Source organism: Misgurnus anguillicaudatus, chromosome 3 (assembly GCF_027580225.2).
Source record: "Misgurnus anguillicaudatus chromosome 3, ASM2758022v2, whole genome shotgun sequence".
NCBI classification, from domain to species: domain Eukaryota; kingdom Metazoa; phylum Chordata; class Actinopteri; order Cypriniformes; family Cobitidae; genus Misgurnus; species Misgurnus anguillicaudatus.
The window spans coordinates 39,333,389-39,353,629 of record NC_073339.2 but is presented as its reverse complement, the minus strand read 5'-3'; the positions used below and the strand labels follow the sequence as shown (position 1 = coordinate 39,353,629).

At 39.0% G+C, this 20,241-nt stretch overlaps 1 protein-coding gene across 1 annotated transcript; it reads left to right on the top strand.

The window, feature by feature from the left end:
- Positions 1 to 1,856: 1,856 nt before the first annotated feature.
- LOC129444886 (kinesin-like protein KIF19) lies at positions 1,857 to 19,937 on the top strand. The gene is made up of 20 exons (XM_073866154.1): positions 1,857 to 2,212; positions 2,318 to 2,428; positions 3,098 to 3,185; positions 3,273 to 3,409; positions 3,785 to 3,910; positions 4,030 to 4,122; positions 4,214 to 4,315; positions 4,492 to 4,644; positions 4,743 to 4,865; positions 5,195 to 5,327; positions 5,985 to 6,147; positions 13,836 to 14,007; positions 14,509 to 14,779; positions 15,429 to 15,529; positions 15,647 to 15,804; positions 15,899 to 15,986; positions 16,133 to 16,489; positions 18,155 to 18,323; positions 18,436 to 18,540; positions 19,131 to 19,937. Exons 2-20 carry the CDS (start codon positions 2,318 to 2,320, stop codon positions 19,274 to 19,276), a joined length of 2,796 nt encoding a protein of 931 aa, XP_073722255.1. The 5' UTR covers positions 1,857 to 2,212; the 3' UTR covers positions 19,277 to 19,937.
- Positions 19,938 to 20,241: the final 304 nt, after the last annotated feature.

Genomic DNA, 20,241 nt, shown 5'->3' with positions numbered 1-20,241 from the left:
TCCATAGTATTAGTAGGAAAGAAAATACTATGGAAGTCAATGATGCTCCTACTTCCTGCTTAATTGCAATTATTCTGCTTTTTGTTCTGCAGAACAAATAAATTTATACAAGTTTTGAGGTGGGGAAATACTGACAGATTTTTTGGGTGAATCCCTTTAACTCATCACAACTGTATATGGGAATTATTTTGTAGCAAAAAATCTAATTCAATTAAACTGTAACATATATATTTTTTTAATATACATACTCGTACCCAAAATGATGTGGTCAAATATAAACATTTTCTTGGTTAATTTAACCCAATGTCCCTTTTTTGACACAGCGGTGGGTTGAAAGCATAGACTGTAAAAATAGGTTGAAAGTAACCCAGCATTTTTAGAGTGTGGTTTATAATTCAGTCCAATTCATGCATTGCGATTTTTTTTATAAATTAGTTTTTTATCAAATAAATGTATATTTTAATATAAACAATTATATTATTGTCTTCACAAATAATAAAACATTCAAGTGATTGTTTAACATCATGATAAACATTTCAGGAAACCCTAAACCTTGGAACAGCAGTGTCATCATGTGTATTATATGTTATGTGTATTATAATTTATTTGGAAAAAAACGTAATAATTTAATTAAAATAAGAAATAATGTGTGCCTGTCAAACATTCAATAGTTGTTGAACAGTACAGTATACTGGTTGATTCCGTTTGGCGCGAAACGTGTTGTCAGAATGTATCCAATCAGTGTATTATCCGTCACCATAACAACAGTTACAGTTTGGTCAAGCCCATGCGCGCTGGGAGTGACTTGACTCGTTAAACTGCCGTTGAACTTCAAGTCTCTCTGACTGGAAAACATGCGAATGACTATCTTTTATTATTGATCTGAACTGCAGTGCAAATGATGGCTTTAAATAGTACGAGCACGGTGGAAGCCCATCGGGTTATTTCACACCTCTGTGGGATTTTGTTACTGTTAACAACAGGCGATTGGTGACTTCAGGACCTCCGCCGGGGAAAGACCACAATCCCGCCTGATCACAACAACGGGATTACCTACTGTAGCCATCAACAAGATTAACCAACCCTTGTGTAGTTTCGAGTATATTCTTTAGATCTAGTCGATGTGTGTTTTGGTCTCGTCTGTTTAATACTTTGGTACAGTATAGCGTCAGTCTGAAGTAACATTGGGTGAAAAGATGAAGGATGTGTCGGGAGAGTGGAAGGACTATCAACTCACGGTAGGCTAAATTTACACGACATTAAAGTACATTTTACATTAACCTTACGCGATAGGGTTAAAGACTAACTTTAATACACATCGGTTGCATTCATCAAGATTAGGTTACGTAGGAAATAATGCGTGGAAGCGTTATCAAATGAATAAACTAAGAACCAACAATAACTTTACATTATTTCACGGCTCTGTGGAATGCTTGATTCTGATTGGTCAATGGTCAGTCGCGCTATTTCGAGGTCTGTTATTTCTGATAATACAACTGATAATACATCCGGGTGGTGCGATGCGATCATGACAGGTGCAGTTTAATACTCATAAAAAAATTAAGTTTGTACAATGAACATGCACAATTAATACCATTCATTACATTAATTCTCTCTTGCAAATGATTAAACCAAATTGCATGTTCGTTTTGATAGTTCACCCATAAATTAACATTCTGTCATCATTTACTCACCCTCATGTTGTTTGAAACCTGAATGAGATTCTTTATTCTGTTGCACACAAAAGAAGATATTTTGATAAATAATGGTAAGCGCACACTGTTGACGTTAGCCATTGACTTCCATAGTAGGAAAAACAAATACAGTCAATAGGTACTGACAAATGTGTGTTTACCACAATTTATTAAAATATCTTCTTTTGTGTTCAACAAAATAAAGAAACTTATACAGGAACGACATACGGGTGAATAAATGATGACAGAATATTAATTTTGGGGGAAACTATCCTTTTAAGGAAACAGCTGCATTCATTACAGAAAATAAAATACTTCAAATTAATGTTTCATATCCAGTTATTTACTCGTGGCAAGTAGCTGTGAAACCCCTGTAATGCTTAGGCAGAATTATTTAAAGTCATCTGTTTAACATAAATAATGTTCATTGATTCACGGTTGCATTGCGCATTCGTCCACTGAACGACGCAGAGATCGAGGAGGGCGCTACCATAGTGGCGCATAAGATTGACCATCAGGTAGGCAATAAGGAAGGTTAATTAAGTTCACTTTGCAGCAAGGTAAACATTGTAGAATTGATCTACTCTACAAGCTGGAGTTAATCCACTTTACTAATGCTTTAGATGGTGGTACTGATGGACCCCTGTGAGGACCCCGACGATATTCTGAGGGCCAAACGCTCCCGTGAGAAAACATACATGTTTGATGTGGCATTCGACTATTCTGCCACCCAGGTGTGTATATAAAATCTACAAAATAATTACACTGATTGCATGATTTTTGAAAAACACTTTGGAAAAGAGAGTCGGGCCGACTACCAAAACACACTTTTACCCAATCAGCAGTAAGGGGCGTGTCTACTAACCGACATCGTTGCCTGGGTTGCGTATGTGTGGGGTTGGTCTATCAAAAGAAAGATTCTATTGGGGTTGGGGCGTGTTTGTTTAGGTGATTTCAAATGTCAACATTGGCTTTCAGAGATCATGCACTCCACCTTTAAATCAGATGTTTGCTTATCATATATATTCTTCTGTTTATTTGAGATGCTTTAGCATTTTACGTGCAACTCTTATGGGCGTTTCACACAGTATGCGGCAGTCGCGAGTGTCTAGTTAATTTTTAATAGGAGACATACGGCAAGTGGAAAAAAGGGGCGGTTACAGAGGTGGAGCCGAGGCGGTCCGCATGTGGTGCTCGTGCACCCAAAATCCTGCCCCTTCCTTGAACAAAGCTATTTAGATAGATTTATTTGAACTCCACAAAACATTTCCACTACAAGAGAAAATCTTTAGCCTACAGCCGCGTACAGTGTGAAACGCCCATAAAAAATTAGTCAATAGTTTAATTATCAAGTTTTGAAAGATTCAACATGATCACGAAAACATATTTTTTCTTTAATTAAGGAGGATGTCTATGTGGCTACAACAAAAAACCTTATTGATGCTGTGATCTCAGGTTATAATGCCACAGTCTTTGCCTACGGACCCACAGGTAATCTTAATGTGTTCTTATTAATGTTTGGATAAAAATTGTAAAAACTGAAATACAAATGTAGAAACACAAAATTTATTTTTTTAGGAGCTGGGAAGACATACACTATGTTAGGTTTAGATTCTGAGCCTGGCATTTATATCCGGACTCTCAATGATCTCTTCAAGGCTATTCAAGAAAGCAGTGAGGAGTTCGACTGCAGTGTTTATATGTCTTACATTGAGGTGAGGCTCATCAGTGTTGTATTTAATTGACACAGGGCTTTCAACCTTTTTGGTCTCCTACCCACTTTTAGATTTTATCACCCCACACCCATGTGACAAAAATAAGCTAAATTCATACAGGCAGAAAATTGTGATCTTTAAGAGTAACAACGTATTGTAGGAACCAGTACAGTGAGAATTGGGGAGCCATGCCACTGAGGTCTCCAAAATATGTGTCACACCCAGCCCCTCCTACTTTGCCGTTTCATTATTTTTTAGCTTCAGGCACGATTTTTCGGGTATCTGTAAAAACTAGCTGCTTTCAGCGTTTTTCTGACAGCTTTATTCAAAATATAGAGTACTTGAATTATCAAAATACTAATACATTGTTTGCAGATTTACAATGAGATGATTCGAGATCTGTTAAACCCATCTTCTGGATATCTCGAGCTTCGCGAGGATGCTAAAGGAGAAATACGAATCGCTGGCCTTACAGAATTCTCTACATGTAACGCAAAAGAGGTACCTAATAAATATGTGTAATATCTAAATATTAAGACACTTGCCTTGTATTGCTTTGCACTGACTCTTGTTCATTTTCACTATTCGCATCATAATGCATGATAAACTTGTGATTTTAGATCATGGCTCTTTTGACCAAAGGAAATAAACAAAGGACTCAGGAGTCTACTGCTGCCAACAAGACATCATCTCGCTCTCATGCTATACTGCAGGTCAATGCAGAACACACACAGACACCCTAACCGGGTACATGACCTTAAATTGGCACACTGTCTGAGCATCTGCCTGTCTGCTGCAATACAGGTGACAGTCAAACAAAAGAGCCGAGTAAAGGATATCAATGAGGAGGTCAGAGTCGGAAAACTATTCATGGTAGACTTGGCAGGAAGCGAGCGGGCGTCACAGGTCTGTGTGTGTTTTTAGGGACTGTAGTCTAATAATGCCCTCTCTCATCTTTCAATTAAATTAATAAGCAAGTTTTGTCTGTAATTATTAACATGCATATATAATGTATATAATTAGACTTGCTAATATTGCAGCAATTAACATTAGTAATAAAGACACATCTGTACTCTGTTCAGACACAAAACAGAGGCAAACGGATGACAGAAGGTGCACATATTAATCGTTCTCTGTTAGCGCTGGCCAACTGCATCAATGCTTTGAGTGAAAGGTGTGGTAAAGGTCCTCAGTTTGTCAATTACAGAGACAGCAAACTGACCAGGCTTCTGAAGGTGAGCTAAACCAAGATTAAAACATCTCGAGTCTATCGTGTCTAAAATCATTTAGTCTTGTCAAACAGTTGCTGAAAGTTCTGGCCTGTCATTCCCAGGATGCCCTGGGAGGAAACAGTCGCACGGTCATGATCACTCACATTAGTCCTGCAAGCTCCAACTTTGAAGAGTCGAGAAACACGCTGGTTTATGCCGACAAAGCCAAAAATATACGAACCAAGGTAAAATCACTTTATATTATTTATGTGGATAATCTGCATAAACCAAAATTGAACGCACAGCCTTGCAAAGTATAGTTTATTTGACTTGTACGTGTACACAGACATTCGACAAAATGCAATGCATCTCCTGTGCTACATACTACTTTCTACTGTAGCCGCAAAAATCGCATACAGTACGCACACACTCTTTTGCTGACAAAAATTTTGTCACACGCACTGTACGTAGACCCTTGCGTACCCGTAAAAATGGACTATACTTCGGACTTTACTGCTCAGTTGTGGTAGTTGAGTTTATTTTGTTGAGACATAGCCTCTTCCCCTTTTAACAGGTAAAACGTAATTTGCTGAATGTTTCCTATCACCTGGCCCAATACACAAACATTATTGCTGACCTACGAAGTGAAATCATTCGACTTCGTGCAAAGATCAACCAAGAGCAGCAGAATGAACAGAAAGACAGTGGTAAGATTCAAGTTATGTTTCAATTTCAAATGAAAGAGAGATCAGAAAGGTAATAAAAATGTGTATTGAATGTTCTCTGTGGTATACCTTTGAGTCATAGAAAGTGATTTCACGGTGTATAAGTTTGAAAGAAGCATCCCGTGCTTGCCAATTTAAGTAATTTTTTTTAGTTTTTCAATTTTTATTGCAAAATATGAATTAAGCCGTGCACAAAATCAAGCATTTTTTGCTGAAGAAATTCTGTGGGGACTGCTCAGACCTTGGAAAATTTTGGCTGAGAATGTATTTTTTCCAGATTTAGGACAGACACCATCTCAGCAAGCCATCTCTGAAAACATGGTGAAACCATGTTTTTAATTCCACCCCTTCAATAATATTGTCTTAGCGACAACCATGCCAAGCATTAGTGCCAGCTGCAGGTAATAAGGCAAAGAGGCAACAGTGTCAGAATAGCCAAAATGACCCATTCTATTTCCGGAGAGATAGCCGGCTGCATACCAAGAAAATATCTTGCCAATAGTTCTTGGAGCTTAAGGCAGAACCAAAAAGAGTGAGATAAAGTTCCCTCTGTGCACAAACATGAGGAAAATGTATATAGAAATGTAAATTCAGACTGAATATTGATTGGTCTTTGTGTGTACTGTGATTTTGTGTTAGCTGATGTGCAGCAGTACGGTCAATATGAGATGGGTGAACTGCGAGAGCAGCTCTTGTCTGCCTTCAGAGAGCAAATGGAGATCAGACGCAGTCTGATGGAGTTAGAAAACTGCAACATGGAGCTCCACATAGACACCTCAAGACATCTGCTCACCATCTCAGAGTAAACACAAACTAAAAACACAAAAGCAATCAAAGTTTCCGTTCAATGATGCAATAATCTTGCCATCCCCTAGCGTTTTTTATAAATATATAATATTTGTTTCAAAGTGCTGGAAAAGACCTGCCATTCTTATTTATCAAGGGCTATAATTATACCAATTATACCAAAATCCATTAGTTTTAAAGGTCTACTGTGTAGATTTTAGCAGCATGTAGTGGTGAGACGCTAGATGATTCTTCAACACCTCTGGGCCCTAGAGATGAAGAAAACAAAGAGAAGAAAACACACAGAAGTCACGATGTTACACTCTAGAAAGAGTGTCGGCTATCACGTTTTCTTTTCCTCTAACATGCTTGATATCAAGGTGGAAAGGCTGTAAAATAAGACTCCATCGCATGAGTCGTTGGTTTCGATTCCTCATCCGATTTAGGAAAACCAAAGGATTGTGATCTGTATAAACTATGATTGGTGCTGCAATTGACCCCAAATATACCTCAAAATGTTGTACAGCCAACACTAGGACGAGGGCTTCTTTCTCAATAGTCGAATAAATTTGTTGATGCCAGTTAAACTTCTTTGAAAAATAACTAACAGGATGTTGAATCCCGTTCAAAGCTTCTTGCAAGAGCACTGCGCCTGCGCCACAAGCACTAGCATCGATTGCAAGACTAAACGACTTTTCAGAATTTGGGGCTGTCAACACAGGAGCACGTGCCAATAAAGCTTTTCAATTTTCAAAGGCCTGCTGACATATCTCAGACCACTGAAAAGTGATTTTCGGACTCAATAGATCGGTTAAAGAGGAAACTACACTAGCGAAATTTTCACAAAAACTCCTTTAGTATCCCACCATGCCGAGAAAACGACGTAACTCACGACGAGTGGTAGGGATTGGAAAATCACAAATTGCTTCTACTTTAGTCCCGATAGGTTTCACACATCCATTTCCCACTACCTTACCTAAATATATAACAGTCGTTTTACAGAATTCAGATTTTGCAAGGTTGATAGTAAGATTAGCATTAGCTAAGCGGGAAAAGAGTTATTTTATCTGGTTAAGATGGTCAGACCAGGAGGAACTATGTAGGACGACGTCATCAAGATACGCCTCGCATATAGACATTCCATACAATACACGATTCACCAATCGTTGGAAAGTCGCAGGTGCATTATGACACGCATTCTATCACACAAGTCAAACATATGCGTATCAGAAAAAGAGCCGATAATATTGGAATGAATATTTTCAACAGTTTCTTCCACCAAGATCCTTCAAACAACCATTGCGTCATATCCTCAGTTTTACATAGTCTTTTTCCATGGCGTCGCGCAACTTTGTGAGATTGTTGATGGCCTGTTCAATAATTGCCCCGTCTGCATCATGCGCAGGAATGAAATTGCAACAACTTGCTCCGATAATCCGGCAGACACCTCCGAGGGAGGCGGTCAACTGGTCAAGCACCATACGGTCTTGAAGTTCCATCATACGTAGGGCTGTCAGTTCCTCACGAATGCCTTTCAATGCAGCTTGAGTAGAATTAAGAAACTGTTCAAACCTGTAATCAAAAGTCCCCATCCTTAGCATGAGCTTTCCAGTCCCCAGCCAAGGGAACAAGGCGAGGCTCACTTTCTGTCTGTTGGTCCATAGCTTGTGGTCATTGGGGACGTTCGTTCCCCATATGGAATCATGTTTTGTGAGAATGTGTCTCTTACCACGATGTACCTCTGTAGCAGTAATGACAAATGAATGGTCTGTAGGCCGTACTGGGGCACATCTTCCTGTCCACCCGACCGGTAGATAATGGTATATGGTCAGTCCACATAGCCAGACGAAGTTGGTTTGGGGATTAGTCCCCATGGCGCCAGGTGCAGTGAAATACTCGGTACATGTGCTTCCTTTCCTAGCCTCAGACTCGTTAAAATCTCCTATGTGGTTCGTTGTACAAGGGGTGTACATGATGTGACATTTCTGCTCCGGAACTCTTCCAAGGTAGCTGTTGACAACACCCAATGTTGGATTATTTTCAAAACAGATTAACTTTGTTCTTGGTGAAACATGAATACATTCTAACACTTACATCTTCTGGCAGGTTCTTAAAAGTCAGTGTGTTTAAATCCACTGGAGGTGGCAGGCGATACTTTAAAGTGGCATTCAGAAGTACTGGTGTATTTGCAGATGTCAAACACTCAGGAAACAAATCGTTGGTATTCAATACCGGTTCTGGTTTCACATGCGGATTCGTTCCTGACTTGGGCATCTTTGAACAAACGTAGCAGTTTGTGTGGTTTCCACTCCATGTGACGTACTTCACATAACGATACCGCATGTTGATCTCGTAGGTGTTCTGGTAGTTTCCATTCTGTTGATCCATTCCTCTATCTTGACTACTCCATTCCTCTCCGTTTCTCCTCATTCTTTCGTTGTTTCTCTTCGTCCCACCAGGGTCTACCTCACACACCAGCACGATTGCCAGGATTACGATGAACATCTTCAAACTGTCAGCCATTTTTCTTCTGCTCTGTAGGCTCCTAAAACGGCGGAAAAGGGATCAGTTGGTTTCTTCACTAGGTTTGAGATGGCCAGCTAATCTGAGTATCTCTATACGATACACAGCCTACTAAAAAGGCTGCCCCCCTTTGTAGCCTAGTCTTCCCCACTAGTCCGCATCCAGGGGTGAGCTTTCCAGAGCTTTTAGTCTCTTGATGTGGCTGAGATGTATTCACGAAGGTCTTTCTGCAATCTTCACTGCTGTAGGTGTGGTAATGAGGACCTGATAGGGACCGTCCAACTTCGGGCTGGACCAGGTTTTTCGTTTGATGACTTTGATGAAAACGTAATCACCTGGTTTCACAGCTGCTTCCCTTCAGTGTAATAAATGAAAATGACCATTGGCCTGAATTTTTCAGCAAATTTCTTGAAGGCCGGCTTCATATATTTCTGCGAAAACATAAAAAAAAGAGCACCATGGCCAAAAAACAACTTTGTTTAAACAGATTTGTTGGGAAATATCTTGTTTTGACTATTGCTAGAAAATAACTAGTTTTGACTTCCATAGAAACCATTAGGCGACCAAAACATCACAAGCTAAACATTTGCCCCCCACCCCATATCTTCATCATGAGGTGGCCCCCTCGTCACTAAAAGACAAAGTTCTTCTCATGACTCTATCCCACATCTCATGTCTAAGATTTCGGGAGTATAATGAATGAATGAAAAAATAAAATGTTATATAAAATAGTGTTATATAAAAATAACTTTTATATTAAAACCATTTGCCCTGGCACAATATTATGTTGTCATATTAGCCATAAAGGCAGCAAAGCCTTTCTTTGTGTGGAAAAACTTTACACCAAATGAGAAAATCTATAGTTAAAACCCTTGTATTTAGATGAAAGGTTATGGTCACAATGAAATTCAGAAAACAGCCCTGAGGTGTTCTGCTCAGAATTGATTGGGGTGCCGAATTGTGTTTTTGAGAAATTACGCATCCGCAACCAATTTCGTTTGCATGTTTCCTAAAACCCCCTCTCCCATTTGCATTAAAATGTGAACACATTTGAAAAACGCCTAACCGTCCGACACTGTGTATCTGTGTGACCAAATAAGGAAAAGGCTTTTGGAGTTACGAATCGGTGTTAAAATTATTATTTTCAATCCATTCTCATTTCTCCTTTCTGGAGCATTGAATTTGAAAATCAGCTATGTCTGTGAGCTGTGAGTAGTTGGTCACCATAGATGACACATTGGAGCAGTAAGAGTCTGTCTGCCGTTCATGCGGCTGGCAACCGTAGCTGCCTGGTCAGCAAGGGTACTCCCTTTACCTCACTAGTATCTCCCTTCAGGTGGGCTTTTACCGCAACCTGTTCCCGGGACATCTCAGGAAACCTCTCTGCTGCCAACCTGCTCAAGAGTTAAGCACAGCTCCACAGACATAACAAAAAATAAATATAAATGTTAGGTTTTCTGTTACTCGTCAATTCACATGTTTTTGTGATTTCATTTGCCTTTCATTTCCCTTTCTGTCCACAAAAGATAAACATCATTGTAACAATCAAATTGGAATTTTTAAGTGACAGATTGTCTAAGTATTCATCCACACTTAATGTTTGTATAATATCTACACAGTAACAATCATGGCTGTTTGGAATTGCTTCAGACAAACCAAGTAATTTAGCTGGATATTTTTATACAAATGGTACATGCCCTACAAAATTTTTTTAAGTAAATATTGAATCCATAGGCAATGAAATGCTCTTCTATTAACTTTACCATAACCATCCCTGCTGTTGAGACATAACAAAGTCAATGGCTCAAAATTGCTGCATTAAGTGTTTCTCTGGTAGGGTCATACAGTCCATGATATGGGGGAGGACCTGTTTGGGCAGTGATATGGCCATTGATATCAGGGGCTGCTACAGGGACATTAGAGGCTGCTATGGGAACTGCAGGAATTAATTCGGGGCTTTCGTTTTGTGGCAGGGGAAGGAAAGGAGGGGCAGGTAAGGGAGGGGTTGGCCTTGCTCCTAGAGTAGTTTCATTATAGCCATTATCATTATCAATCAATCAATCAATCAATCAATCAATTTATTTCTAGAGCACAATTAAACACAACTGCCGTTGACCAAACATAAAACCAATATAGGACGACATAAAACCATAATATCACAATTAAGAGCAGATAAAACACATTACCAAGGAACTGAGGTCGTAAAACAAACGCAAAAAACACATAAAATATTACTAAGGCAATGAGGTCACTAGTCATGTAGCGTAAGCCAACTCAAATAAATAAGTTTTCAACTTAGATTTAAAAATAGGTAGTCTCTCCTTCTTTCTTTTCCTCTCTTTTCTGCCTTCCTTATTGCCCTCTCACACTTTTATCATACCATTCTTTTTCACATGCTTATTCTTTCTCTACCTTTCTTCTCTTTCCTGTTTTGAAAGCTGCTTTTATTTATAACATTTCCACCAATGACCTACATTCATCTACATTTAATTTCCCTGACCACTGATATTTCTTTTTCCATTCCTTACCATACTTCACATTTTCACTTTCTTTACCACACATATACTTCTCATCTCCTTCTAAATCTTCCTTAGCACAAACACTTCAAATAAAAACAAAAAATTCAACAACAAAAATTAAACAATTTCTTTTCTCTCCTCTGGGAATTCTAAACACCACCTTCAGTTTGTTTACACAGTGTGCTTACTTCAGCATTTAACTGGTTGGTTGTTTTGAACCTTCAGGGTTTCTCTCCCTGTCGCTGTTTCAGTACACCAGGTAAATTCACAGTATATATATATATATATATATATATATATATATATATATATAGACACACACACACAACTATAATACAATATAATACAATTGCTTTAGCACATCAAACACAAAAACACTGCATAATATACAAAGCATACACCGAATAAATTTTTGGTTTCTACACAAATATAGTAAATTCTTTGGGCAATCCCCAGGATCCCCTTCAGGTACTGGGGGACTCGAACCCTCCATTCGGCTGACTGACAGTTATTGGGGGACTCGAACCCACTCAATTCAACTGTCCAACAGACATTGGGGACTCGAACCCACAATTCTGTTCTTGGGCGACACTGTAGGGTCTTAGTTACCCATATTGGACTCAAACCAATCCAGCTGTCCCCTTTTCTTATGGTAAATAACAATCAAATTACCAATCAGAAATTCACCCGATTCACTGCGTCTGAGTTGTCTTCTTAGCTTCGGATTTCGTCAATCCCGAGATCACCAGCCGAGGAGACCTAAATGCCGCCCTGGCGAGGAATTTTCACCACCCAGGACTATCTTCGAATTCCTAGAACTCGGCCGTCGACGGGCTTCGGCGTGTCTCCTCCACTGTTGATCACTGGATGTGTTGGAATCCGGCTCGAAGGACCAAAATGTCAGGTTTAAAATACTTATGAACCTTAACAAAAATGAGACACACTCCGACCACAAATGGGGTAGTAATATTCTGCAGGGAGAACCCAGATTGAGATGTCTCATCAGGAAACATTCAACCGTCTCTCGACTTGAGCCTTCCTGCGGGACTGTATTTATTTAGGTTTTAATCGCTGGTTCACTCCGTTCATTCCGAAGGTTGAACCTCACATACTTTCACAATTGTAACAACATCACATTTAATAGGATTAAATAGGATTGATTACATTTTACCAAAACGAGATAGTAACTTGATGATGCAGCTTGATGATGCAGTTACCAAAGGTCATTTGATAACAAAAGAACATTGTACGCACTATTTTATCTTGGCAGTTTTTCTAAGTAATATGATTCTAAGCAAATTATGATATATTCATAAATCTAAACTATTGATTATACATTCATAAATGTTAACATAAAACATTCAAATATGTAATAAGAAATAAATTTTTTCCAACACAGTGTAAAAGAATGTGTCATTAAGTGGAACCTCAACAACTTTATTTTCAGACAGCGGTTTAGCCATTGATCGAGTAACTGCACACGCACGTGAAACACTGTTTACTAGAAATACAACTCCCATCAGCCACTGCTTCAAAGAGAAACTACGCACTGACGTAACTACACTATTGCCTACTTTTAGAAAACTCCCACAGACTTGCCACAAGTCAAAAACACATCGTAGGCACAAAAAGACGAAAGCGCTTTATCAGCTACTCACAAGAGCAAAATTTACGAATTTTTGTCAAATTGATTCACCTTCATAATGCGAGAAACTCCAGCTCCTAACTTACGGGGAAAAAACTAACTAATTCCTACCTAGTCTTCAAGGGTGTACCAGGCTCGGGGCGACATTAAACGCTGAACTCTAACGATCAGTTAAACTGAAAGTCAGAAAGCGTACCCCCTACAGAGAGTTAAATCTCCACCCGGGATAACCCTTAAAAACAAAAAAGGCAAAATAACAAACAAAATAACAAACAGTGTTCCGTTGGAAGGATTGCATACACAACCCAGCTGGATACACTCTTACTAACCGGAGTTCTCTCATAAAAGGTAACCATTCACAAAAATTAATCAAATAACATTACTCACCAACATTCCTATACCAAAGGATCGCTGACGAGACCCCAATTCATGTCACAGCCGGCTCGTTCTCGACCGTAACATAAAATAGGTTCACACTTGCACAGATGATTTCACTTGCAAGACAAATTTATTAAAGTAAAATGAAACCATTACAAAGAATAGTAATGTCTAGGGGCTTAAACAATACAAAATAATAATCCAAAAAGGTAAGGAATGTTGTTAAATGTGAAAATAGAAGAAAATGCAGGAGTACAGATGACTTCTCTGGAGGCTGCCATTCCCCAGAGAAAGTAACAAGAGATGCATCAGTCCATCATTTATTTGCTACACAATCAAAGTAATCAGGCAACCACACGCTTCCAAGAAATTCTGCCACCAGCAGGAAAGGAAAGGGAGCACAGGGTCGTAACAGTAGGATTAAGATGAAAACAGCGGTTCTGCCTCGATGGGATACAAAAAAACTGCTCATTCTAAGGCAATAAAAACATTACCGTTCATTTTGTAAGGTCTTTATACACCACTGACAATATAGTTATTATGTATACTATACTGCATTTCTATCAAGCAACCCATCCCAAAATCACACAATGCATCTCCAAGGGTTTAATCCTACAATCTCTTAATCTGGCACTTTAGTTGGGAACGGGATCGAGCCCGTCGAAAGAAAGAAGGGGTGAATGAAAGAAAAGGAGACAAACTGAAAGATGAAGAGCAGGAGAGTGGAACTGAGGACCCGCAGGATGTTGCAGCAGCTCGAGAGGAGATCGGCCCCCTACTGGATGAACAGAGAAGAACAATGGCGCTTAAAGTGAGTAAGACACATTCCTACTAGAGATACTCGGGTGACTTGAGTTGGTCTTGGCTTGTGGTCAATTCTCTCTCTCTCCTATGTATCATTCTTCACTTTTCTGTCAAATAAAGCCAAACAAAGGCCAAAAACAATTCCTTAAATGTGCATTGTGTAACCTTTAGAAGGATCTCTTGACAGAAATGCAATATAATATACATAACTATATTATCTTTTTGTAAAGACCCTACAAAATCAACTGTTATTTAGATTGCGTTTTGTTACTACATTGTCTCAGACGATGGCGTGTTTGTCCTGTGGCGGCTACCATAGCTTCTCTATGCGTTATGAAAAGGAGGGGTGAGCTGTGGACTAGCCGTTGGTTGCAATTCACATTCTCACAGCTAGATGCTGCTGAAAGTCCTACATTGCACCTTTAAAGGCAATTCCTTTAACATCGTTTCATATACTGAACTCACGGCAACAATGTTTCCCTGTTGGTTTCCTCTCGATTTCTTTTAGAATGAATTGGAGGAGAAATTAGTGAACATGAAACTGCAGTCGTCTAAGATTGAGGAGCTGTTGCCTCAGCACATAAGCAATGATGAACAGAGAGAGATTCTGACTTTGCTCTGTAAAGTCCATGAACTCGAGCTGGGGAAAACTGAGATCCAGTCAGCCGTGCTTTGCAAAGAAAACACCATCCGAAATAAAGACTTCATCATTCAGCAACATGAGCAGCACAGGGAGCTCTGTTATGACATCATACATCAACAGAAGGCTCTGATTGAAGGTTCGGGTCACTCGGACAGATCAAATATATTCTGCCACAATTGCCCTATTCTACCCCAACTGCCCCATTCTGCCCCAACTGCCCAATTCCACCACAACTGCCCAAAAGGCCCCAACTGCCCAATTCTACCCCACATGCCCCAACTGCCCCATTCTGCCCCAAATGCCCAATCTGCACCAACTGCCCAATTCTGCCCCAACTGCCCTAAATGCCCTAACTGGCCCATTCTGGCCCAACTACCCCAAAATGCCCCGTCTACCCCAAACACCCAATTCTGCCCCACTTTAATGCCCCAACTGCCCTAAATGCCCCAACTGCCCTAAATGCCCCATTCTGGCCCAAACACCCAATTCTGCCCCAACTGCCCTAAATGCTCCAACTGCCCAATTATGCCCCGTCTGCCCCAAATGCCCCAATTCTGCCCCAACTACCCTAAATGCCCCATTCTGCTCCGTCTGCCCCAACTGCCCAATTCTGCCCCAACTAACCCATCTGCCCCAACTAACTCTCCTGCCCCAACTGCAGCTCCATCTATTACTCTCAGACTAACAAACTTTAACCTCATCTAGTTTTAAATACAATATAATTAAAAATATATATATATAAACAATTAGTTTATTGGTATTTATTTTAATATGTTTGTCCACAGAGCAAGGACTTCATGTACCTGAGAAGTTGCATGAGCTTTATTCATTATATTTTAGTGAACAGGGTGATGGAGACATCGAACATTTACTCGAACCCAGAGATGTAAGCAGTGTTTTTTGCTCATTTCTTGACTCCTCCATCTTCATCATCTTTCTCATAATCTCTCTTGCTTTTTTATAATATGTATATATGTATATGTTATATTCTTTTTTTAAACAGGATGACTCTATTACAGCTATAGCCAGACAAATGACACACAACGTCATCACAGATTCAGACGCTTGTCAAGTGGAGAAAACACGACGGAAAAGCAGGAAGTTTAGTCGGTTACATAAACATGCACCTGATTCCTCTTCTTCTGGACTAGATTATGATAGGTAAAGTCATCTGATGAGAAAAGCAGACTGTAACTTGTGAAAGTTGAACAGAAATGTAGATTCATCTTGTTTATATTATCTATCCGTCTGACAGTGACAGTAACAGAGTTTTCAAATCATCATCTAAAATTCAACCACAGAGTCGGCACCACTTGTCTTCTGGGTCATCGCTTGCTGTGAAGGTAAACATGCACACACATCTGTGGACAGAGAGACGTCCAAACTATTAACTAATTACATAAATATGTATCAATAAACAGTTAAAAGAACATCAAACATTCTGTCAAGAAGTCAGGGATGTATAGCGTGTGAAATTGTCTTTGAGCAGGTGTATCATAGTCAGGAATCACCACCCATATGTCCCGCTGAAGTCATGAGTCCAAACACACTGAAGGAAATCATCAGCGACACCAAAAGCATCTCAGTCATCGCTGCCAAACGACGCATTCATCTTCAAGTGAAAAAGTCAAACTCCAGGACAGTCGGTGGGGCTTTAGCTGCAGGGATCAGATCTTCAATGAGCATGGATAGCCTGTTATCTATCTCGGCAGATGAATCATCTGAGGTCAAAGGAAACTCAGCGAGACATGAAGGGTATCGGACAAAGCAGGATCCGAAAAGAACAGAAGGAAGGATTGGGTCACGTGAGACGAAACGGTCAAGATCTTTTGACGCCAACAAAAAGGTATCTATTATATTTCTGCAGATATAACTGCATATGAAGTGCTCAGATGCAAAAGCCACTAAACACCACCTCTGTCAAAAATGAGATAATGATCTTAACCGAATGCTCTCTGCGCATATTATGTGGTCATCAAGTAGTTTTACTTTAAATCCACTTAATCCCAGCATAACGGCAAATAGAAATATTGCGTTGTTGCCAGGATTCAGTAAAGGCGGAGTGCATGATGTTTGAAAGCCATTGTTGACATTTGAAATCACCTAAACAAGCACGCCCCTACCCCAATAGAATCTGGACCTTCTTTTGATAGACCCGCCCCACACATACGCAACCCAGGCAACGATGTCTGTTAGAAGACACGACCCTTACTGCTGATTGGCTACAGGTCTATTTTGTAGTCTGCGTTTTCAGAAATCGCGCACTCCGCCTTTAAGCGCCGCAATGATTTAGTAGCAAAGTCCTCTAAGTGCACAGAAGGTGAATTGGGTAAACGACAGCCCGCGCATGTTGAGGTGCAATAGATTTTTACCCGGTATAAGGAGGTTTACTGAATATATTAGGATATTTTTGAGCCTTTTACTTTTTTCAGAAATGAAAGTGAAGAGAGACTGGAGATTTTAGTAGTGGAGATTTTTACTTAAGAGGGTTTTGCATCAAAAGAAAGTCAAATTTTTAAATACCAAAAAAATTTCCTAAAGTGAGATTTGTAAAAATAGGGCATTTTAATCATTGACTAAGAACCTTTTCATTGCTATTAACTCTTTCCCTGCCAGCGTTTAAAAAAAAAAGTTGCTGGTCAACACCATTTTTTATGATTTTTACAAAAAGTTGAATGCCTTCCAGAAAATGTTCTTTAATATATAAACAGACAATATATCAAATGAAAGAACAAACCCTCTGCTTTAAAAAAAAACAACCTTTTCATTATATCTTCATTTGTTCTCTTTTTATCACCTCTCAAATATGGATAGGTTTTTTTCAACAATGCCAAATTTTGAGCATAAAGCTGAAATAATTCAATTTTCGTAAAGGACTTTTATTAGAGATCAGATTCAGAACGATGATTAAAACATACACAGTTTTGAGTTTTACTGTTTTTGGATCAGTGGATGCTTCAGTGTTTTATAAGTTGGGTAAGACTGCCACCTAGTGGATAATAACAAAAATGTGGATTGCCGTAAAAACTTATCATTGGCAGGAAAGCGTTTTTTCTATGACAGGGAAAGAGGTAAAATGAAAATACTGAACCTAAACATAAGAGCCTGATAAAAAAATGCTAATTTACATGAAATCAGATCAGAGGCACTAAAGGGGGTCACACACCGGACGCGCAGCACAGCGCCGTGCAATTCAAAAAAAAAAAATCAAACACATTGTTTTCTATGAGTATACGCACACCAGCGGACAGGAAGCGAATGGGAAAATAAAGGGGTTGTGGATTTGCAAATTAGTTCAGTCACACCAGCTTCACTCATTACCGGATCCACTTGGTCAACTGTAGTAAACACGACATTGGTTTATTGGTTGAATTTAGTCATATATGTTTGAATCAGAAACCACAAGAGGACCAAAACGTAATATTCACCATAGGTGGTCTTTAAGCTTGCTACATTCAGCATTGTTTTTGAATTGAAACCTTAATTTAATACTGATCTGATTTTGCCACAGCAGGTACAAAAACCGCCGCAAAACCCCTCCAGGCGTCCAACTTTGGAGAGCATCTCAGACAATCTTCTTGTGCGACCAGCACTAAACATGATACAACTGCACAACAGTCCTAGAAACCCTACAACAACTCCCACAGCTACAGTAAAGAACCCCATCTTTCAGACTACAGGTACAAAACATCGGCTGTTACAAATTGCAAACCATTTTACCATAAACTGATATACATCATACAGGCCTAAAAATTAGAAAATCTTGATGTTTTTTTCATCCATAAGATTTAGGTGAAGTTCAGCTTCAGAAGCTGGAGATCAGGGGAACACCACCCAGCACCATTCCTCAAAGACATTTAGACCTCAAACGAGGACAAACCTACAAAAAACTGCGAGGTAAAGATTAGGGCTGCACATTTAATATAAAAAACAAATCGAGATTACAATTACTGGTGAAACAATTAAATAACTGTGATTGTCAAAAGCCTCATCGCATTTGTGCCCAATTCTGTACGTTTCAGCAGTATGTTTGCAGCTGCTTTACAGAAAGTTATAAAGCATTTAAAGGCGGGGTGCATGATCTCTGAAAGCCAATGTTGACATTTGAAACCACCTAAACAAACACGCCCCTACCCCAGTATAATCTGAACCTTCTTTTGATAGACCCGCCCCACACATACGCAACCCAGACATCGATGTCGGTTAGTAAAAACGCCCCTTACTGCTGATTGACTACAAGTGTGTTTTGGTACTCGGCCCGACTCCCTTTCCCAGGGTGTTTTTCAAAAATTATGCACCCCGCCTTTAAAAACTTCAATGTAAAATCTATTAATCGCCAATAATAACCACAAATACAATATCATGATGAATAATCGACATTTATGATTTTCGTCATAATCGTGCAGCCCTATTAAACATTCTTGTCTTACTTTGCAAAGCTATTCAACCAAATGTTTCTTATGTTTCGATTTTAAATTGATTTTCAGGTCTTGCGGATGGTTCCCAAACCAGTCACCTTTTGCAGCAACAAAGCAATAACAAGAAGGCCACCAATAAAAATGTTAAGCATAAAGCAATAAACAATGTCAATAGAAAGACTGAAGTTCAGCAAAAACGCAAGCATACTGTATAAAATCATCTAAAGTCATACATTTGAATGATTGTTGAGTAAATATAAAAAGCAATGGAGGCAGGATATATGGAAAAAGCCAAAACTTAGAAATTATGTTCAGTTTAAGAAAGAATATGTTACAGAACCTTATATTTTCCTTAATTTGAAGAGAAGGCAAAGATCTCTCTGTGCCCAATTGAGAACTAGTACCTTACCTTTGGCAGTGGAAGTGGGTCGATTTAAAGGTATACCTGAACATTTACATTTATGTGAATTTTGTGAGCTGCAGGTGGTGGAAGATGAATTTCATTTTGTTTTTTATTGTCCTTTATATTGCGATTTAAGGAACTCTCTGTTTGAATCAGCTCAGTTAAAAAATCCTGATATATTTTGGAAATATGAAGGAGAAATGTTATGTTGGCTGTTTGAAAATGATGTCTTTTCTTTGGCAAAATTTATAGAAAAGGCCTGGTATCGGCGGCAAACTATTTTGTATACCATATGAAAAGCCGACCCTGTTTGTATGTGTATTTTTATTTTTAGTGGTTCAATTGTGTTGGGATGCGTTTTGTGTTATGTTATGGCCATCTGGAGATAATAGTGAAAGTTTTACTGTAGTGTCTAATAAGCCCATGAGGGCTGGGCACCATATGGTGTTTGACACTTAAATAAATATATCTATCTATCTATGTATGCTACAGTAAATTTATAAATGTAAAGGGAGAGGTTATTTACTGTAGCTTTGTCTTGAAAATCTTGTAATTTTTTATCGATTTTGCAATAAAATGTATTACATTAAAATGTTTTATTATTTCTTTTTTTATATAAATTACACTCCGAGTTAATGGTGTAGTGAGCAGTGCTTCGACATATAGTGCAGGCCAGTGTTGGGGAAAGTAATGCATTACAATATTACTGTAAGTTACTCACCCAAAAAAGCAACTAATTGCATTACTTAGTTTCTTTTCATGGAAATTAATGCATAC

Bases quoted from the DNA above. Each gene is read 5' to 3' on its own strand.
- LOC129444886 (XM_073866154.1), top strand. From the start codon at position 2,318: ATGGTGGTACTGATGGACCCCTGTGAGGACCCCGACGATATTCTGAGG. The intron at 16,490-18,154 runs GTATCTATTATA...ATTTTGCCACAG, and splicing joins CTTTTGACGCCAACAAAAAG to CAGGTACAAAAACCGCCGCA. The intron at 18,324-18,435 runs GTACAAAACATC...CATAAGATTTAG, and splicing joins CCCCATCTTTCAGACTACAG to GTGAAGTTCAGCTTCAGAAG.